Genomic DNA, 23,747 nt, shown 5'->3' with positions numbered 1-23,747 from the left:
GACCTGAGATCTGAAGGGTTAATTGTCATCACCTAGTAGAGCAAGCCAAAAGAGGATACTAACAAAGTGACAGGCTTGGACTAATACTCTGAGGCAGAACAGAAGCTGGCACATTACAATAATTAAAAGAAAATCACTGAGACAAAAGCAGATAAAAGTAGGGGAGCATGTCTTAAGTAGAGGCTGAGAAGTCAGCAAGATCTTCATAGACCTTATAAAAGATTTAGTTTTTCTAAGAAATTGTTGAAAGACTTAACAGGAAAGAGACCCATTGTGTCAGTGTTGTAAAATATTTACTCTGGTAGATTCCTGCAGAATGGATTGTGGAAGACTGGATAGAGGGGTTGGAAGGAGAGTGTGGGGGGGGGGGGGTTGGTATGTATTTGAAGGCTGGGAGGCCAGTAAGAGGTCAGGCTATAGCCATAGTCAGTCCAGGTGAGGAAAGAGAAATCTGAGAGGTAGGAGAAAAAATGAAGAGAATGTGTTGTCCCTTACATGGAGAGAAAGACTATTTCTATACTGAGAGCTTAGTCAGAGGAGTTAGCAGCCAATAGATCGAGTAGAATGAAGACATTACAAGAATATTGAACTTACAAATTAAGCATGTTGTGACCTTAATAGGAGCTGTTTCAAAACAAAATATCTCAACTTCAGAACTACTGGCATTTTGTATGGAATAATTTTTTGTCAGGGGAGTCTGTCCTGAAACTTTCAGGATGTTTAGCAAAATCACTGACTTGTATCTACAAAATGGCAGAGTACTCGCCCCAACCCAGTCATGACAACCAGAAATTTCTCCAGACATTGTTTAATTCCAGGGAAAAGAAGAGGGGCTTGAGACGGGGTATATTACTCCTACTATAGAACTTTTGTTTTACTGGAATAAGTGGGGGAAGGGTGAATGCAGACTATATTACTGGAGGGTGGGAAATTACAGACAGCCAGTATGGGCAACATTTTCAGAAATTGTGATAGGGAAGGAAAGTAGAAAGTACAGTGATTGAGTGGGGAAGTGGAATAAATGCAAAGTTTTGTTTGTTTAAGTTACCAGCAACATGATTATGAGTAAATGCCAGTGGGAAGGACCAAGACAAAAGAATGGTAGAAGATATACTGGAAGATAATGAGTAATGTGAAATTTGGGAAAATGTGGAAGAGAATAGGGTAAATAACACTGGGGACAAAGCTATTGAAAGAATGACTTTTTTTTTTCATTTTTTGAGGAACTGTTATACTATTTTCCATAATGGCTCTACCATTTTACATTTCCACCAACAGTGTATCAGGATTCCATTTTCTCCACATCCTTGCAACATTTGAAATCTTGTTTTTTAACAATAGTGCACCTAATAGCTGAGGTGATATCTTATTGTGGTTTTCACCTTTATTTCCCTGATGATCAATGAGGTTAAGTACATTTTCATATACCCCGTTGACCATTTATATGTCTTTTTTGGAAAAATGTCTGTTTAGGTCCTTTGTGTATCTTTTTAATCAGGTTATTTGTTTGTTTGTTTGTTTTTTTGCTATTGGGTTATATGAGTTTTTATATATTTTGGATATTAACCCCTTATCAGGTATATAGCTTAAAATATTTTCTCCCATTCATTAAATTGTCTTTTCATTTTGTTGATTGTTAAGGAAACAATTCTTGCTGTGCAGAAGCTTTTTAGTTTGATATAATCCCACTTGTTTATTTTTACTTTTATTGTCTGTGCTTGCCAAGACAAATGTCAAGGAACTTTATACTTATGTTTTCTTCTAGGAGTTTTCTGATTTCAGGTCTTACATTTAAGTCTTTAATCCATTTTGAGTTGATTTTTATCTATGGTATAAGGATCTAATTTCATTCTTTTGCATGTGGATATCCAGTTTTAAATTTGCCAGGAGGGTAAGTCTTAAGTTACATGTTTTTACAATATAGACAAAATAATAACAATAGTTATAATAAAGGGGGCAGGGAGAATCTTTGAGAGGTGATTGTTATGTATGGTCTTTTGTTTTTGTTTGTTTGTTTGTTTGTTTATGGTCTTGATGGTTTCACAAGTGTATACTTACCCAAACTCCTTGAATTGTATACATTAAACATGTATAGCTTTCACATGTCAATTATACCTCAATAAAATAGTTTAAAAACAACAACAACAGCAAACAACAACAACAACAACAACAACAACAACAACAAAGTATGACCTGTTCAGTAGTACCACAAAAGGTAAGGGGGAAAGAATGAGAACAGATATAGGCAGATTGGTAGACTGGCCAAGAAAACCTAAAACAGCTATCATCAGATATTGTCTCTTTACTGAGGAAACTAGCACATATCACAATCTGCTGAGAGAAGTAAATGTTACTGAGGTAGAGTGCACAAGTTCTACAATAACATTGTGGAAAAAGACAAAGTGAGTTAACATGGTAAATTAATAGAATTAATGAGAAAAATTAACGAGCAATTTGAGATTAGAAATCCTGATTTGGGATGACACCAATATCTGTCATTTTGTGGGATATTTTTCTGACAATGCTCATCTGACTCCATGCAGGCAAAGAAATTTTTGGTCCCATCCAAAGTGGGGGTGTTCCTAAATAATGATGGGCAGGGAAAAGATTCGATATTTTAGCAAGAGAGTTGTTGAAATAAGAGTACATGAATAGAAAAGAAAGAAAATTCAAGAGTGGGGACATGGAGAAAATGATGAGCTAGAAGGCTAGAATATGTTGAAAAGAGTGATTGACCTTGGCAACTTGGGAGAGCAGGAACTGATGAGGCAGGGAAAAGTTTGCCCAGGGGATTTGGGAGGTATGGCACTTGGCAGTGATTATGAGATATAGACTGTGATCATCATGGTGGAGACTAAAGACACTTGGAGGAACCATCTAAGAGAGGGAGAATTCAAGGGGCCTGAGATATCAGGTGGCTGGAGTCATCCATGTGAATGCGGCAGTCCTTGAGTTGACTGAAGAAATGGGTGGACAGGATGAATTTGTTTCAGGAGACCCAATTTCTGTGAATGAGAGGAAGTAATAGGGAAACTGTCATAGGAGAGTAAACGGTCAGTGATGAGAGGGTAGAGCAATATGTCATGAGTTTCAGTGGAGCAGAGTTCAGAGGAGCAAGGGAAGTTATGTCTTGGAAATGGTAAAGGGATTCTGGTGGGTTCCCCCCCTTTCCTGTAGTCTAGACTAGAGCTACCTGGAGTATAAAGGAAAATAGCATCACATGAATGTGTTTTTGAAAATGATGTTCACAGGGGACAGTCTCTAGAGGGGTCCTCTGGATTTCATATTTTTGCCTTTCCCCCGTACCATTTTATGTTGGCATAAAGTAAATGACAATAACTACTCTATTTGAATAAGGTATGGTGTTGGATCTCATCCATTCAGAAACTCTGCTGATAGCCCTGTGGTAGCTGAGGAGTAAATAGATACTACTCAAATTATACTACCTAGATTTTGCCACTTTTTTTAGTAAAAGGCATGAGTAAATGTGATACATAACATACACACGAATGAAGCTGCTTTTTATAGCAATTAATGCTAACCTAAAATATTTTTTTAATTTTTAAAACATGTTTATTCATTTATTTTGAGAGAGACAGTGTGTGAGTGGGGTAGCAGCAGAGAGAGAGGGAGAGAGAGGATCCCAAACAGGCTCCATGCTGTCAGCACAGAGCCAGACGTAGTCCTCGATTCCACAAACTGTGAGAGGATCATGACCCGAGCTTCAATCAAGAGCCAGATGCTTAACGGATTAAGCCACCCAGGTTCCCCAAATGCTAACACAAAATATTAATGTCATTTAGTTTTCTTGTTAGTTGAAGGATAAAAGGTAAACAGCTTAAAAGAACAGTCAGGAATTCTAGATTGTAGCTGATTTGCATTCTACTTTATATGTACACATACAGATGTAAACATTAATGCTTTTTTCATTTGCATTAGATAAAAATATAGACTCTGAATTGGAGATAGTAGGGGCTTTGTATTCAATAATGAAACTCTTAGATTAGACACATCCTTAAGATTGTATTCAAGTGCAAGTGGTTTATTTGGGAAACAAGGAAAACACTTACAGTAAATGGGGTGGGGAAGGAGCCAAGGAAGGGAATCAAGATATCTTCCACTGTGATTCATATTGCCTGATAAAAAGTGCTTTAACATGCCCCAAAGTACCAATCATAAACTGGGGGGGAAAAAGAATCACAGAGCATTCAGTGCATTATGCTATAGACTTATAAAATGTCAGATGACATTCAGAAACCCACAGAAATAGCACAGGAGAAATGGAAACTAATCTCCTGAGCTATCGTAAATTTTAAAATGCTGTAGATCGTGATTTATTCAATATAAACCACAAATTCATACGGCTATAGGTCTGCCAGTGATATATTATATAAGACGAATTGCACATGGAAGAAGCGACACTAATTAATAGCTTTCTGGTAACAGGCAAAACCAGCTCCAGTTCCATACAACACACTCCTCACTGAATTGGCAACTGTCCAAGAAGAAATCGTTACTGTACATAACAACCTCAGGAGAGGGGTAATTCCATCAGCCAGCAACATGCTGAAGATGGTAAGATTAATTAAATAGCAGCGACGATGATGTCAGTAGTAGTAATAGTGTTAACTGAGCTTTTACTTAACTTCTATTCACTTTCAATCTACTAAAAGTTTGGTCTTCCCAAAGAAAACTTTGGCCTAGCAGCAAAAGAAACAGAGGCATGGAGGAGGTATGTAACTTTCCCCAAACCAGTGATTTTTTGTTTGGTTGGTTTTAAAGTTTATTTATTCATTTTGAGAGAGAGAGAGAGCGTGTGTGAGCAGAGCAGGGCAGAGAGAGAAGGGAGATAGAATCCCAATCAGGCTCCACACTGCCAGCATGGAGTGTGGGGCTTGAACTCACAAACCATGAGATCATGATCTGAGCCAAGATTGAGAGCCAGATGCTTAACCAACTGAGCTACCTGGATGCCCTCTCCCAAAATCACAGTTATTAAATGACAGAGCAACAATTCCAACTCAGACAGTCTAACTCCATTCATAATATACCCTGACACAGTGCTTTATAAACTTGAGCGTGCTAAGAATTACTTGAACAACTTGGTAAAGCACAGATTCCTGGGCCCCACTGTCTGAGATCCCGATTTGGGGAAGTCTGGGGTAGAGACCACTACAAGCTCCCAGCTGAAGCTCATGCTGCCAGCCAGCATTGTCAGCATAGTGAGCTTTAAGTGAGAGAGGCGTTTCATAACTGTCTTCACTGGGGAGCAGCCCAGAGGCTAGACACTCACCTGAGAAGCAAGATGCCCAGATTCTAAGTCAGGGGGTGCTGCCAGATAAACAAATATTGACAAATCTATTTCCCAGTTCCCTTGCACCTTAAAAGATAAGACAAATGGTCTTTCCACTATAAACCTGCTGTGTGAGCAGATTAAGTGCTATAAAACAAACAAATTCAGGGCAGTCTCAGATGTACCAGGTGATTAGGCTTGTATTCATTATCTCCCAGAAGTATCCCTCAGGTTTCTGGGCAACTTTATCCCAATTCCTTTAACCCTGGATGGACCAAAGTACAAGAGTTAGAAATAGTGCAGGCTCTGGAAGGTGATTCTAAAGGACAGCTTTCTCATGGAAATGAAAAAGGGTGGAAAGTAAGTGAATAAAAAAATTATTTTGAAATTTATCTCTTGGTCATCTTAGAATCAAAAGTGTTATTCAAACAAAACAATAAAAATCAGTAGCTATCATAGTCAGTCTTGCATTGTGAGTGATGTAACTGAAATATATATTGTGCTGACTGTTGACAGGCACTCTTTTAGAACCTTATTACATTAACTCATTTATTTATTTATTTATTTATTTATTTACTTACTTACTTACTTATTTATTTATTTTAAGTTTATTTATTTTGTGAGAGAGAGAGGGAGAGAGAGAATCCCAGGCAGGCTCCACCTGTCAGCACTGAGCCCCACATGGGGCTCAATCTCACAAACCATGAGATCACGACCTGAGCCAAAATCAAGAGTCAGACACTTAGCCACCATGCACCCCTACATTAATTCATTTAAATCAATAATTCTCTGATGTAGATTATATTATCATCTCCATTTTGCAGATGATGGATCTGAACCTCAGAGAAATTAGCTAACATCCAAAGTAATAAGTACTGGATAAGTCAGGATTCAGATGCAAATGGTCCAACTCCAGGCACCTGCTCTTAACTATTTGCCTCCCTGAGGACAAACAGGGTTCAAACTTCTTGGTTTCCAGGAAAGCAAACACAGTTAGGAGGTACTAAAGAAAAATTTTAGAGTAAATGGAAAATATAACTTCTGATTTCAGAGACTTTTTATGAATTAAAGGTAACTACAAAGGAAATAGAGCACAATGTAAGAATAAATATATTCAAGTGCTGAAGTGTAAAGTTATGAAAGATCAAGACAATAAATTAAGCTCACCAGTAAAACTGAATCATATTTTATTTTATTTTTTTAAAGTTTACTTATTTACTTCGAGAGAAGAGAGAGAGAGATGGGGAGGGGCAGACAGAGAAAGAGAATCCCAAGCAGACTCCATACTGCCAGCACAGAGCCCAATGCAGCGCTTGAACTCATGAGATTCGAGATCATGACCTGAGCCAAAATCTAGAGTTGGACATTTAATGGACTGAGCCACCTAGGTGCCCCAAACTGAATCATATTTTAAAGGAAATATGGGAGTTGAATTGTTCCCATAAACAATATATAGGACATGGAAAGAAAGGAATTGATAGAGTTACAGCAGGGCTGAAGAGCTGGTCATAACTGCCAGGCAGAGGTTTTCTAAAAAGAAAAGTTTTCATACATAAGGTTAGAAGCTGATTAAATGGAATCAGGTATTAAGGACAGAATTCATAGCTTTGGTGCAATAACCATAAATACTCACTTGTGATTTTAATCATGGATACATCACCCAAAAAAGAGTATCTTTTTTTTTCAGGTTTATTTATTTTGAGAGAGAGAGTATGAACAGGAGAGAGGCAGAGGGAGAGGAAGAGAGAGAATTCCAAGCAGGTTCCGTGCTGTCAGCCCGACAAATGGCTTGAACCCATGAACTGTGAGATCATGACCTCAGCCAAAATCCAGAATCAGATACTTGACCAACTGAGCCACCCATGACTCCCCCCTCCAAAAGGAGTATCTTACCACCATTAATCAGAGGTAATATTCTAGAGAGATTCTGCAAAGAGGTCTGAACCACACATAGTATGTGATGAATGTTTCAGATAGTTATACAAGATAAGCATACTCAGACGGAGATTAGCACACAGGATGTTTATTGGAGAACAATCTCCAGAATGACACCTACCTGTAGAGGTAGAGAGAGAAGCAGCATTGGGCATATAGAAAAGCTGGGTTGTGACATTGTCATGACAGAGGTTTCAGCTAATTTTTCAGGAAGCTGTACAGCTAGGATGGCCCTTCTGAATTGTCCTAAGTTGGAGGGAGGTGGCCTGTCATTTACAATTCCCACATCTACCAGTTGTTGGGTACAAACTACCTCCAGGAAGTGATTTTGCTCCTGGATGAGGACAATTTTTAGAAAGGACAGACAAGAGAGCTGTGAGTGGGCGGGACTCCTTGCAAGGAAATAAGTGCTTCTGTTTAGAAAGCAACCTGCTAGTGCATCACAACATGCACAACAAGCAACTAGTTGTAAATTATCCGGATGATTTCTAGTCCTAATCACTTGGTAACCTGGTCATAGTAGGCAAGATTATTAGTGCATGCAATGATGATATTCCCACTGCCAGGAGATCCTGGGACTTAATGGGATGTGTTGTGTCATCTCTACTCCCTCAGTTAAAATGTATCCACCAGTAAAATACAACTTTTGTTGCGTGAAACAATCAAAGCCTACAGTTAGGTGTCATACAAAACTTATTCTGAAGAGTAAGTGAATGACCTATGTCTCAGTCTATATTACAAAACAAGGCCTACAACTTTTCTTGATAATGTGCTGCGTGAAGACATTGATACAGTCTTTTAAGTGGATGTACACCCTGTGAGGATTAAAGAGTATTAGGGAGAATTTTGCCACAGAGTTCCATAACTGGTGATATAGACTTCCTGCCTTTCAACTTACTTGGAGATACACCTGACAAAATTCTTCAACTCAGCACAGTTGACACACATTAAGAGTTAAGAACATACACTCTGAAGGTATAATAAGCTGGATCCTACTTTTTTTTGGTTCCTTATTGGTTGTGTCATCCTGAGAAATTATGCAACATCTCTGTGCCTCATTTTCCCCATTTGCAAATGGGGATAATAATAGTACTTATCTTGTGGAGATTCTGTGAGCCAAGAGAAGGGAATATACATACAGAATTGGTAACAGATCCTGGCATGTAGTATTAGATACTATTTTTTATTATCATTTGTCATTTTAGATGGAGATGTGTGACACTGTACATAGCCATCATTTATTTACCGAGCACATACTATAAGATTTGTCATATCATAATTGTATTGCATGAATTATTACATTAAAACTTTAGAACAAGCTATTAGGCATTGAGGGTCACATTTTATAGAGGAAGAAACATATTCAAAGAGATTAAATAATGTTTCAGAGATAAAACTACTATCAAATAACAGAATGGAGGGGCGCCTGGGTGGCTCAGTCAGTTATTTGTCCAACTTCAGCTCAGGTTATGATTTCACAGTTCATGGGTTCGAGCCCCATTTCAGGTTCTGAGCTGTCAGCATAGAGCCTGCTTCAGATTCTGTGTCTCCCTCTCTCTCCCTGACCCTCCCCTTCTTGCATTCCCTCTCTCTCTCTCTCTCTCTCTCTCTCTCTCTCTCAAAAATAAATAAACTTAAAAAAAAACAGAATGGAGTTCTAACCCTGATCTGTTTTACAGAAAGCATTTACTTAAACTCTTTCATACTTCTGAGAGAGAATGCTACATCTGAGCATTACTACCAAATTTTGATTTTGTAAATTCAAGGGCTAAAGTAGTAAGTTGAAAGTTTCATCTTCCTCTTCTAACCAGAACATTTAATAATATTATTTAAATTGTTAGCTTATACAATTGAAGATATTGCTAACCTTGGCTTTTTAGAAACAATAAACTAAAATATTATCATGGAAATACCAATAAGACCAAGCACTTCTACTGTACGCTTCCACTGTAGGACTGGAGTGAGGAAGCTGCACAAAATGCCAGAATGTTGTCAACACAGTGCGAATTAAGAGAGAGCAGCGCACCTAGGAGGCGAATTACAAGTAGGTATATGTCTACATGACTCACCTTGGTACTCAGAAGTCTTCGGTGATTGTTAAATAACCTGGCAAGGGTAAGTTAAGTCTTTTGGTATATTATATGGGCCCCATAAATGGCAGTAGATTGTGGCCCACTACACTTTTATTATTATCAATTTTTAAACTTGGATATTTCAAAATTTCAAATTCCAGATTCTGATCATCAGAAACAAGAATCAAAAGTCTCAACATTATAGAATAGTTGAGTAATACAGTGATAACTGGATGGAGAGCTGGATAGCTGGAAGTTGACTATTCTATGTAGTTATTTCAGCTACACACAACAATGCATTAGGGATATCTTTGGCTTTGAAATACTAATACAGATGATAGGTGAGTTATATTCAAGTCGACTGGGCTGTACATGTGAACAAATTTAGGTGCTCAAAAATGAGTCCATCTCATGACATAAATGTCCATTGCTTGTTTCCAGAAAAGCCATTAATACTTCCTACACAAGTAGACATTATTAACATTTTTGAGATACTTGCTTGTTACAAAATATTTCAAAGATACTAATGAAACTTCCATATTTACAGGTTATTGGGCATCTTTGCCCAATATTGTTGACCTGTGAATTAGCAATATGAGTCTCAGAGAAAGGTAGATAATTCCTGAATACCATGTTTGGTCAAGAACCCACATCACCAGTGGATGGCTAAATGAGCAAATGTTTGTTTCATGGTCCTTGCATAATGAATACCTGTGGGTAGCTGTTTGCAAGTCACAGGCCCTGTTACAACACACAGGCTGCTTGGATTGGTTTCACCCTTCTCCATCAGCTTGGAGACTGAAATGTCGAGCTGATTTCCAAGCTTGCACATCATCTCCTACTGTCGACTTCTCACCAAACCTAAGTACCACAAATTCACTCATCAGTGGGAAAGATGATTGCCAGCAGAGATACAGCTGAGTCAGCTTTCTTTTTATAAGACATTGCTTAGATGATAAGAGAAACATTCGTAAAATGGAAGTGAGGAAAGTGTCCTTATATTTCCAGGTTTCATAGAGTATGACACAGACTGTTTTCTCCCTTTCAGATACTTTTTGTGGAGAAAATATGCATTTGACATCTTATGCTATCTCATGGTCACATGTAATTGAAATCTGGTACAACGAATCTAAATATTTCAAGTATGGGGAATGGACGTCAATGGATAATGGCATAACAATTGAGCATTATACTCAGGTAACCTGCATACTTGCAAATATACACATTGTTTAAATGACTATAAGCATGTGTGGAATATAGATGACTGAGAAAATCATTCTACCTTTTCCTGCAAACTTACACTTGACCCACTGAGTTCCTGCTATCATTTGGAACACAAGGAAGTGTGATTCCCTCAATAGCTGGCTTGGAGAAGCTGCTTAACTGCTTAGTCTCCGTTTTTACACATTTGATTTTCTGGAAATTAACAAAATCATAAAACGTCACTTATATATTACATTTTTGATATTTGTAAAGAATGAAAATAACAGTACCTTATAGTACAGAGAATCCTCTTCTTTCTAGTTTATTTTTATTGTAAAAAATTATATGTATATAATATTATTTATATACACATATATTATGTATACATACATATATGACACATAATAATTATCTATATATGCATATATAATATATGTATATATTTTATAAAATTTGTCATTTTAGTTACTTTTAAATTATGCAGCATTAATGTTCAGTAGCATTAACTGTATTCAAATTCTTATGCAGAAATCACCGCTATATATCTTCAGAACTTTTCATCTTCCCAAACTAAAGCTCTGCACCTGTTAAACAACAACTTCCCATTTCCTCTGTGTCCAGCCTCTGGCAATCACCTTTCTACTTTCTGTATCTATGGATTTGATTACTCTAGGTACCTCATATAACTAGAATCATAAAAATTTTGTCCTTTTGTGTCTGCCTTATTTCACTTAGCATTATATTCTCATTTGACATCCATCCATGTTGTAGCATGTGTCAAAGTTTTATTCCTTTTTAAGGCTGAATAATATTCCATCATATCTGTTTACCACTGGTTGTTTATCCATTCGTCCACTGATGGGTATTTAAGTTGTTTCCAATTTTGGCTGTCTAGAATAAGACTAGTATGAATATTGGAGTTCAAATATTTGTTCATATCCTGCTTTCAATTCTTTTGAGTATACACCCCTAAGTGTAGTTTCTGGATCATATGGAAATTCTATGTATAATTAATTATTTGAGGGGCTGGCATATTGTCTTCCACAATAACTGCATTATTTCACATTCCCAGCAGCAATGAAGTTTCTGGTTTTTCACATCCACACACTGTATTGGTCTGCTTGGGCTGTCATTACAAATATCACAGGCTGGATGAATTAAACAACAGAAATTATTTTCTCATAATTCTGGAGGCTGGAAGTCTGTGAATTTCTGCAGCATAGTTTGTGAGAGCTCTCTTCCTGTCTTCTTTTCACTATATCCTTGCATGGAGTTTCCTTTCCTTTCCTCTGCTAATGCTTGCAGAGAGAGGGGCGGAGTGGAGAGAGAGAGAGAAAGAGAGAAATAAAGAGAGAGTACAAGAACCAGAGCTAGCACTCGAGTGCCTCTAGTGCCTTTTCTTGTAAGGACACAAATCCTATCAGATCATGGTCCCACACTTATGACTTGTAAATTAATTCCTTAGAGATTCCATCTCTAATTAGAGCTGCTGGGTTAAATCAGGTTCTTTGGTTTCTTGTTGTTGAGTTATAAGAGTTCTTTACATATTCTAGGTATCTATCTTTTATCAGGTATAGGATTTGCAAATATTAATTCCTATTACATGGACTGCCTTTTCACTCTGATAATAATAATGCTATAATGAACAAAGATTTTTGATTTTGGTAAAGTCCAATTTATCTATTTTTTCCTTTTCTGTCTGTGCTCTTGGTGTCACATTCAAGAAATCACTGAAAAATTCAATATCATGAAGGTTTTTCTTTGTGTTTCCTTTGAAGAGTTTTTTATGATATTAACTCTTACACTTAGGTATTTGATCCATTTTGAGTTAGTTTTTTATATGGTATAAGGTACTGTCCATTTGCTTGTGTGTGGATATCTAGTTTTTTCCCACTTTTTTTGTCCCCCTTGAATGGTCTTGGCACCCTTCTTGAAAATCATTAGAACATACATGTGAAGATCTATATGTGGAATCTCTATTTCAGTTCATAGGTTTATCTGTCTATTGTTATGTAAGTGCCACTGCTTGTAGTAAGGTTTGATAATGGCAAATATAAGACTTCCAGCTTTGTTCTGCTTTTCAAGACTATCTGCCTATTTAAAATCATAGACTTAATCACTTATAGATAACAATGCAGAAATTCTAAATAAATGATTAGCAAGTAGAATTCTTATTTTAAGATTGATACCCTTGTACAAAAAGGGTATGTGCTAGGAATTCAAGAATGTTATAACATTAGACTATGTATTCATATAATTTACCTTATGAACAGAGGATAAAAATAAAATGGTCACCCCGAGAGCTAAAAATCTGACAAATTTGTGACATCAATTCCTACCTTCTATTTCTTTCAGATAAAGGTAGACTAGACCCACTATTTACATCATAAGACCTTTAGTTACATCATACTCAGATAATAATATTTCCTCTTCCAAACACTTAAAAATTTTATTGTTCAATACCCACTATACACCTATGATGTAGAAAATGATATTATTATATCCCACTTTAAAAACAAAAAATTTCAAGATATAAATCAAATTGGTAAATACCATACAGCCAGAAAGTGGTAGAGATAGAATTTGAACTTGAGTCATTTTGCTTCAAAGGCCAATTCATAACTCTACACTATGCCTTTTCCCTGGTGATTAAGTAAATTTCCTCCTATGCTTTGATTTTGTTTAATCTTTATTTATTTTTGAGAGAGGGAGAGAGAGACAGAGCATGAGCAGGAGAGGGGCAGAGAGAGAGACACACACACACACACACACACACACACACAGAATCTGAAGCAGGCTCCAGGCTCTGAGCTGTCAGCACAGAGCTCGACGCGGTGCTCAAACCCACGAACTGAGATCATGACCTAAGCTGAAGTCAGATGCTCAACCGACTGAGCCACCCAGACACCCCTGATTTTGTACATAACCACCAAGCAGTCTTCATCATGTTATCTGATTGTCCACATAGATTTGATAAGGGAATGAGCCAGGATTAGGGATGGCCACTAAGTGTGCATATGCATGTTTGTTGTCCAGACACATGGAAATCTTGCTATTTCTATGAATTCCTAATAAGTCATGCTCAAAGAATACTGGAAGCAAACATGTTTATTTTAAGCCATGGGTAACAATATACGTATTTTAATCATTTAGCAAAACATCAAATTATTAATTAAAAACATCTCTTTGTCTTTACAGGTAGTTTGGGCCACTTCTTACCTCATTGGGTGTGGAATCTCATCATGCCCCAAAAGAATGTCAACTCAGTATCTCTATGTTTGTCACTATTGTCATGAGTATGTATTATACAGCTTTGTTTCACATAGCTGTTAGAAATATATCCTCCTTACATAATCCAGTTTCTCAAACATTACATAAGAAAACACAAATATTTCACTTCAGTTAAGCAGAACTTTAGGGATAAAATGTCATTTAGCCAATACCTAAAATATCACACATGTATTTTTATTTATATCATATTCATTTTACAGTTTATTTATTTATTTTGAGTGAGAGAGAGAATGTGCACAAGTTGAGGAGGGACCAAAGTCATGGGAGAGAGAGAGAATCCCAAAAAGCCTGCACTGTCAGGCAGAGACTGATGGGGGGGTTCAAACTCACGAACTATAAGATCATGACCTAAGCTGAAATCAAGAGTCAGATACTTAACTGACTGAGTCACCCAGATGCCCCTATATCATATTTTTTAAATGAATTTATATCTCATTAGTAGAATGTCCAAAATCAAAGCTATTACCAGTAGTCTTGTTATGTGTTATTGATTAGCATAAGCAAAGAAACAATATTTACTTAAGCAATTCAAGAGTATATTTAGAATGCAAGGGCAGAAATATAGTGGAATATCAAGAGTAAACAAACAAAAATTGAAGTGTTCTCATGGTTAGCTTTTTAGTCTCTCAGTATATGTCTTTTCTTTAGAAATTAAATTTCCATGTTATCATGGTATGAGTACAATTCCCACAAGAGATAATATGATTGCTTCAGTGAAGAATAAGTGGACTCCTTTACCCTATCAACTGTGGTTAGAGAGTAAAATCAGTTTCAGACAATGATTGCAGAATCCCATAAGGGCACACTGTATGGCTCCAGTGGTAATTATGAAAAATTAGAGACTGTTCAGAACAGGATATATTCCCCCAATAGTTTACCACAAATATCTGTTTACATGATGTTTAACTGTTATCCCTCATTTTTGTTGCAAAATAAAAGATGTTCAATATAAATCAGCAAAAACTATTTATCTGGTAATATGCTACCATATTCATACTTCAAATGAGGTCTCCAATATCAGTATAGATTCAATAGATATATTCATATAATAGCTCTATATGAGTTATTTTGTGGTCTTGTCATTTCTTGATTTCAGTAGTTAATATTTGTTATGATTCTATCTATGTAATTAGTATTGAAGGCAGTAAGATCTCTTTGCATCTACAACACATAAATTGTACTAAATCTTTGCTGGGGCTGGTGGTCTCTAGTGAATTTCTGACAATACACAAAAGTAAAACATACAGAGATGTGGTAGGATAATTTTCTATGGCAAAGATTAGCCCAACTGTCTGACAAAAATCCCTTCTTAAATTAAGTAATAATATTCTTTTATAAAGTGAAATTTAGGTGTGCTTAGAGGGCTCAGTTGGTAGAGCATGAGACTCTTGATCTCAAGGTCATGAGTTCAAGTACTACATTGGGAATAAAGCTTAGTTTAAAAAAAAGTAAGAGGAAATAAAGTGAAATTCTAACAATTCAGATATCAAAGGGGGAAATTATCAAATAGAATGCTGAACATTTATTTTATTTTCCAAGCATATTAAGAATTGGCTATCATCCACATTGTTTTGTTTTTTGTTGTTTTTTTTTTTTTTTTAGATGTCTGCAGGTAAGACTGTCTTCTCTGAATTTCATATTAGCTTAGAACTAGAGACTCTCTCTACTCTCTCTCCCCCAAATCTGTCACTTTAGATTTAGCCATACTGAGGGACTTTCATCTTTTACAATGCTCCCTGTGTTTCTACACAAGCAGCAACATGTATCAAGTTTTTCATGACATCGTGCAAGATGAAGTTAGAACATCTCCAATTAGACTCAAAATTTTCTTAACATCCTCTTTTACATGACTATTCACCAAGTCCTTATGAGTATAAATAAAGAAAAATGACCTATTATAAGTGATTCTAAAGCTCTTCTGCTTGGTAAGATTTGACTGTTCATAGGCCCCAATCCTGTTAGAACTTGACTGTCCAAATAGGTGTAAATTGTCTGAAAACATTCTTGGGACCCCACAGTTACCTGTTATACATTCAAAAAGATAAATTTTCATCATTGTAAATCTAGAAATCTTAAACCGATCTTAAATATTATAATCATTATCTAGAAGTGGTTTTCAAAAACTGTTTTCAAAGTTTGTTATAAAAGTAAGTAAACTTTTATATGCATTGTTCAAACATCAATTTTATTACATCAATTTTTTCTTTATTCTGTTTTTAAGGGGCAATGATCTTGCCAAAAGGAATGAACCTTATAATGTGGGAGATCCATGTGAAGACTGTCCAAATGACTGTGAAAATAAACTTTGTAGTAAGTTTTACATTCAGTTTGCTTAATGTAGACTGTTGACCCAGGAGCCATGTGTCCTTAAAATTAAGCATTTGACAATATTGCACTTTTCTATAACTTTTATCTGAACCATCTCACAGGAAAGATCAATATTCCCAAAGATCACTCTCCCAGAGTGACCAAGAAGATGATTGATTAAATCTATTGGAATGGAAATTAGAATGTCTAGGCCTAAACTCAAGTTCCCACCCTAAAGTTAATGACCCTAATAGGGGAAACCTGGATAAGATGTAAATAGAAGTATAAATTTTTCTGTGATCTATAAAAAAGTTTCTGGGTTCTCTCATTGCAGCCTTGGAATTAGACATACTCTTTCAGGATACCAGCACTCTCAGCTTTCTTGCTACTCCATAACTCCCCTACCTGCCTGACCACTTATTAGGGCAGGTAATTTCTTACTGAGTGATCTTTATTCTTCTATGTTCCTACTGACACATCAGAACATATTAGACGATAGTCACACTGTCCCCTTACAATACTTCCTTTTCTTTCTTTTTTTTTAAAAAAAATTTTTAATGTTTATTTATTTATTTTTTTTAGAAAGAGAGAGAGAGATGGAGCATGAACAGGGAGAGGGGCAGAGACAGGGAGACACAGAATCTGAAGCAGTCTCCAGGCTCTAGCTGTCACCACAGAGCCAAATGCAGGGCTCTAACTTGTGAACCACAAGATCATGACCTGAGCCGAAGTTGGCCACTTAACCAACTGAGCCACCCAGGTGCCCCTACTTCCTTTTAATTCTTAAATAAACCTTACCTACAACGTGGTATTCACTAAATGGCATCCAATTAGATAGCAAAAGTTCCTTTAGATGGCAAAGTTCCTTTTTCTAGAGCCTTCTGAAAACAATTCCTTAATCCCTGAGGATAATGTTAAGAAAATTTTCAATAAGTTCATAGAGAAATAACTAACCCAGAAAAAAAAAATCTTTTAAGTTCAGACTTGGAAAGCCAGAAGACTTATTTTCCTACACCTGACCAAGTCATTCTGTTTACTTTTATTAATTTTTTTAAAGTTAATTTATTTATTTTGAGAGAAAGAGAGAGTGTGTGAGCAGGGGAGGGACAGAGAGAAGGTGAGAGAGAGAATCCCAATCAGACTCCGCACTGTCAGCACAGAGCCTGACATAGGGCTAAAACTCATAAACCATGAGATCATGACCTGAGCAGAAACCAAGAGTCAGACGCTTAACCAACTGAGCCACATAGGTGCCCCTATTTACTTTTAAAGTAAGGAAAATGGATTCTTTTTATCTTTCTCAAATTCTCTCTCTCTCTTGATAGATAGATAGATAGATATTCTCTTTCTCCTTTTCCTTTATTCTTTCTTTTTCTTCCTTTTGTCTCACTTTCAACTTCACTTTTTACACCACATTTCTAGAAAGAAATGTTGTTTGTGAAAGAAAATATCTACTAATTATCTATGTTTGCTGAATGGGGTACATTTTCTTAATCCAAAATATAAAAGCAATGTCTATAGTGGAAAAAAAAATGTCAGAGAAGTAAAATGAGAGTAGAAAAGAGAAACTATTACTTAAGAAGGTTAAATCTATGACACAGAAGATGCATATCTTAAACCCTTTGATCACCTACAGATGCATGAGAATATATGAAATATTGAAGAAAGATAGATATCTAAAATTGGGCCACCCTGGAATGAAAACAAGCCTAAAAATATAAAGACCTGGATATGTAGGTATAATCAACTTAGTGTAATCAAATAAATTTTATAAAAGCAAAATTCATGCTTATAAAATAGGGGAGTTAATAAATTAATATAGTGTATATAACAGTAGTAAAAGCAGTTAGTTCTAAGAGGGAAATTCATAACAATAAATACCTCTATTAACAACAGCTAAAAAAGAGCTCAAAACAACTTTACTTTATTCCTCAATTACAGAAAAAACAAACTAAGCTCAAAGTCAGCAGAAGGAAGAAAATAACAAAAATCAGAGTAGTAATAAATAAAATAGAGACCAAAAAGACAATGGAAAAGATCAATGAAAGAGCTGTTTTGTTAAAGATAACCCAGAAAAAATCTTTAGCTTTAGTCACGAAGAAGAAGAAGAAGAAGAAGAAGAAGAAGAAGAAGAAGAAGAAGAAGGAGGAGGAGGAGGAGGAAGGGGAGGAGGGGGAGGAGGGGGAGGAGGAGGAAGGAAAAGAAGAAAATAGAGGACTCAAATAATTAAAAATAGAAATTAAAGAAGAGACATTATAACTGAGACATTATAAATTAGAGACATTATAAATTAGAGACATTATAAAGAAGAGACATATACCACACAAACCAAAAAGAACATAAGAATGCTATGCACAACTGTATGGCAACAAATTAAACAACTAATTTGAAGAAATGGATAAATTCCCAGAAACATACAACTTACAAAGACTAAATTATGAATAAATAAACATGACCCCACCAAGACTGAATGACAGAATAATTATATTCTGTGAATATAATTATGTTCTATGAATAAGTAGAAACTGTGAACAAAGTACTAGGAAGAAGATTGAATCAATAATAAAAAACCTCCCAACTTAGAAAAGCTAGAGACCAGATGTCTTTACCAGTGAATTCTACCAAACATTTAAATAACTAATACCAATACTTCTAAAACTCTTCCAAACTCATTTTATGAGGCTACCATTACCATGATACTAATATCAGGTGAGAACACTGCAGTAAAAAAAAAAAAAAAAAAAAAAAAAATTACAGTCCAATATATCTGATGAACATAGATGCAAAAAGAGCAACAAACTTTAGCAAAACAATTGCAACAATACACTGAAAATATCATACACCACAATCAAGTGGAGTTTATTCTATGGATACAAGAATGGCTCACCATCCACAAATCAGACAATGTGATATACCACACCAAAAAATGAAAAATAAAAATCATATAGCCATCTCAATAGATGCAAAAAAAGCATTTGACAAAATTTGACATTCTTTCATGATAAAAACTCTCAAACTGGGTATACAGGGAACTTACCTCGACATTATAAAGGCTAGATATGACAAGCCCACAAAAAGTATTATATTCAGTGGTGAAAAGTTTTTCCTCTAAGACCATGAATAAGAGAAGAATGAATACTCTTACCACTTTAACTCAACATAGTACTGGAAGTCCTAATCAGAGTAATTTGGCAAGAAAACAAATACAAATAATTAAAATCAGAAAGCAGAAGTTAAACAGTCTCTATTTGATGACATGACAGTATGTATAGAAAACCAGAAAGACTCCACCAGAAAACTGTTGAAATTAATAAGTGAATTCATTAAAATTGCAGAATACAAAATCAATATACAAAAATCCATTATTTTAAGTACACTACCAACAAACTATCAGAAAAAGAAATTTAAAAAAACAATTGCATCAAAAAGAAAAAACACCTAAGAATAAATTTAATCAAGGAGATGAAAGATCTATATATCAAAAATTTTAAGACATTGATGAAATATATTGAAAAAGGTACAAATAAATAGAAATATATTCCATGTTCATGGATTAGAAGAATTAATATATTTTTTAAATTTCCATACGACCCAAAGCTACCTATAGATTCAGTGCAATTCTTATCAAAATCCCAATGGTATTTTTTAAAGTTTATTTATTTTGAGAGAGAGAGAGAATGAGGGAGAAAGAGAGAGAGAGCATGCATAGGGGTGGGGCAGAGAGAGAGGGAGAGAGAGAGAATCCCAGGCAGGGTCCTCAACACTGTCAGCACAGAGCTGAATGTGGGGCTCAAACCCACGAACTGTGAGATCATGACCTGAGCCAAAATGTGTTGCTTAACTGACTGAGCCACCCAGGTGCCCCTTCAATGGTATTTTTCATAGAATTAGAACAAATAATCCTAAAACTTATATGAAACCACAAAAGACTCCAACTAGCCAAAGCAATCTTGAGACAAAAGAATAAAGCTATTGGTATCAAACTCCCTGGTTTCAAACTATATTACAAAGCTACATATAGTAATCGAAACAGCATGGTATTAGTATAAAAACTGACACATAGATCAATGCAACAGAATGGAGAGCCCAGGAATAATCCAACTCATACATGGTTGATTAATTTACAACAAAAAAGCCAAATACATGCAAAGGGAGCAGACAATCTCTTCAATAAATGGTGTTGGGAAAACTAGGCAGTCATAGGCAAAAGAATGGAACAGGACCCATATATTACACTGAACACAAAAATCAACTCAAAATGGATTAAAGATTTGAACATTAAACCTGAAACCATAAAACTCCTAGAAGAAAACATGGGGGCAAACTCCTCAACATCAATCTTGGTGATGATTGTTCGGATTTGACACTGAAAGCGAAAATAACAAAAGCAAAAATAAACAAGTGGGACTGCATCAAACTAAAAAGCTTCTGCAAAACAAGGAAATGCATTAACAAAATGAAAAGACAACCTATTGAATGGGGGAAAAACTTGCAAATCATATGTCTGATAGGAAGTTAATCTCCAAAATATATAAAGAAATTAGAAAGCTAAATTAAAAAATCCAATTAAAACATTGGCAGAGGAACTAAATTGACATTTTTCCAAAGATGTCCATATGGCCAACAGGTACATGAAAAAGTATTTAACATCACATCATTTCCCCAGGGAAATGCAGGGATATAATGCATACCTGTTAGAATGGCTCTCATAAAAAAGACAAGAGATAATAAATGTTGGCAAGGGTGTGGCAAATAACAAACCGTTCTGTGCAGTTAAAGGGAATGTAAATGGGTGTAGTCACTATGGCAAATGGTATGGAGGCTCCTCAAAATATTAAAAAGTATAATTAACATATGATCTAGCAATTCTACTTCTGGATATTTATCTAAAAGAAACCAAAAACATTAACTCAAGAAGATATTTACACCTCTATGTTCTTTGAAGCATTACCTATAATAGCTAAGGCATGGAAACAACCTAAGTGTCCATTGACAGATGAATGGATAGAGAAAATATGGTGTGTGTGTGTATATACATATATATATATACACATATATCTGTATATATGTGTACATATATACAGATATATGTATATATGTGTACATATGTATATATGTATGTGTATGTATATATATATTCTCTGTATATAGTGTAGTATATACTATGTATAGTATACTGTGTATCTTTGTGTGTGTGTGTGTGTGTGTGTGTGTGTGTGTATACACTATGTATACTGTTCAGCTATAAAACAAATGGAAGTCTTATCATTTACAGCAACAGGGATGGATCTTGAAGGCATATTCTAAGTGAATAAGTCAGATATAGAAAGACAAATACCATATGATCTCACTTACATGTGGAATCTAAAAAACCAAACACACAGTTACAGAGAAAAGATTGGTGATTTCCAGAGGCCTTGGACATGTGGGGTGTGGATAATTTCATTTATGTGTTTGAGAAGTTTATCTGTTTCTTCAGTGATGGTGAATGTTTGAGATAATACGGTGTAAACATGCTTTGTCCTTCCAGCTAACCCCTGCCTCTACTATGATGAATACAATAACTGTAAGACACAAAAACGTAGTTTTGGATGCAGCCGCCAGTGGGTTCAAGAGTTCTGCAAAGCTAGTTGTCTGTGTGACACGGAGATAAAATAATATATTTGCAAGTATAACGTGCTGTTAGAAAATGTCTGCTGGATTACACCTTCTACCTTACTTTGCTTCTGTAGCTTTTGCTGAGTTTCATTTGGTTTTAATTACATGTGAGACCCTAATTTTTACTGAGCACATACAGGCATCAGTAGATTTACATCAATGCCACCCACTCCTGTCCTGATCCAACACTGGTTTAATGTTCCTTACTACAGAAGTGAAGCGTCCAGCCCAACACCTGCCCCACGTTTAAATCATGTGACCTGTAGTTCTCAGGTTGACAAAATTCAACTCATGGTATAACTGGCCCCTTGACAATAACTTTGTCTTTTTGCTATTAACTCCTTCCCCTGCTACCTCCTCGATGTTTGTCTTTCCTGCCCAACTAACATGCACTGTAATTCTTTATATCTTAACTTTACTTCTATTTTAAATTGATGATTAAAATAATTCACAAAGCAATCAAAGAGTCCAGTCTTATTACTTACAAGACAAATTGCTTAATTGGAAGTGATTTAAATGTCTTATTGTTTGATATCTACATTTGTAAAGCAGGGGTGGAATTGTTTTCCTTAATTTAACAAAATACATATTCAGCACTGATTATATACAAAATATAATACAACTATAGAAGATATTGTCTCCCTTATTTCAAATGCAGACATAAATATTAGTGAATCTCCACACTAAAGAAACCTGCTAAAGTGTATGACCACACAGAGATCCCAGCACCTGGTGTTTTGTTTTCAGTTTCAGTTTGTTCTTTTTTCCCCCCATAGATATGATCTTTCTTTCTACAAGTTTGTATAAAAGAAAATTCTCTAGGTTTTCATCATTGGTCATATCATGTGTAAGAAAGAGGCAGTAGAAACCAAGTTACTCTGAGGATGAGAATTTTTTGTGTGATCCCCAATGAACTTCATATGCTAAATATCTATAAGGAAATGTGACACAAATTATAATGCAACTTTTTGAATACTTCCCAATATCACTCCATGACCAGAGCTTATCAGGAGTGTTTGTGCACACAGCAACACACTTACACATGGAAAGAAATCTCAGGGTAACTTCAGAGTCACTCTCATGATTGGACTCAAAAGCTGGAACACACTGTTCCATTAAAACTGCGTGTGTGTGTGTATGTGTGTGTATACGCACACACACGTGTGCACACGTAATACTGAGGCATGTCCACAAGATCTGTGAAGCAAAGCTATTAAAGAGCAGTATTGAGGACAAGTCTGATTAGGTTGTTGGATTCACAGTGGAGAGCAAATGGGCACAAAAGTTGATCTGATTACAGGGAAACCTAAAGAAAAGCCAGACTAATGACTTTTATTTGATGCCATGAGCAAAGACAACACAGCCCTGATTCTCAATTATAAGAGCTCTACGATAAAAATTGGTTCTATGCAGTTTTGTATGGAGACGTGTATAATAGAACAGTCCAAGATGTGCAGACTGACAACTGGTCCAAATTAGGGGTCACTGTGAATTTTCAAAATGTTCTCAAGGGTTAAGCAGTTTGGACAGCATTTTCATAATCATATTTTCTCTAATAGGAAAGGGCATCATTGTTCCTTCACTGGTGAGAGCCCAGAGATCCCTGGACAGTTTAGGGATCATATATCCTGAACCATTGAATAATAGTGGGGATGTGGTATGTCTCATATTCTTAGATCAGCCTGTAACTCTCTCCAATTTCCCAGTATATTAAGGAATATTTATAATATGCTGGGAGTACTTAACAAAGAATTAACAAAGATGATAAAGACTATGACAATGGGGGCACCTGGGTGGCTCAGTCGGTTAAGTGCTGACTCTTGATTTTGACTCAGGTTATGATCTCATGGTTCATGAGTTGGAGCTCCGCATGGGGCTCTGTGCTGACAGCACGGAGCCTGCTTGGATTCTGTCTCTCCGTCTCTCTGCCCCTCTCCCCACTCGTGTTTTCTTGCTCTCTCTCTCTCTCTCTCTCAAAAATAAATAGA

General features: G+C 35.9%; 1 protein-coding gene across 1 annotated transcript; it reads left to right on the top strand.

Annotated features, from left to right (window-relative positions):
• Positions 1 to 4,452: 4,452 nt before the first annotated feature.
• Positions 4,453 to 22,217, top strand: CRISP1 (cysteine rich secretory protein 1). The gene is made up of 6 exons (XM_025925887.2): positions 4,453 to 4,575; positions 9,182 to 9,272; positions 10,349 to 10,497; positions 13,702 to 13,799; positions 16,016 to 16,104; positions 21,632 to 22,217. Exons 1-6 carry the CDS (start codon positions 4,564 to 4,566, stop codon positions 21,757 to 21,759), a joined length of 567 nt encoding a protein of 188 aa, XP_025781672.2. The 5' UTR covers positions 4,453 to 4,563; the 3' UTR covers positions 21,760 to 22,217.
• Positions 22,218 to 23,747: the final 1,530 nt, after the last annotated feature.

Source organism: Puma concolor, chromosome B2 (assembly GCF_028749965.1).
Source record: "Puma concolor isolate L17-30 chromosome B2, mPumCon1.1.hap2, whole genome shotgun sequence".
Lineage (NCBI taxonomy): Eukaryota > Metazoa > Chordata > Mammalia > Carnivora > Felidae > Puma > Puma concolor.
The sequence above is the reverse complement of the archived record's forward strand: the minus strand, read 5'-3'. Positions and strand labels throughout refer to the sequence as shown.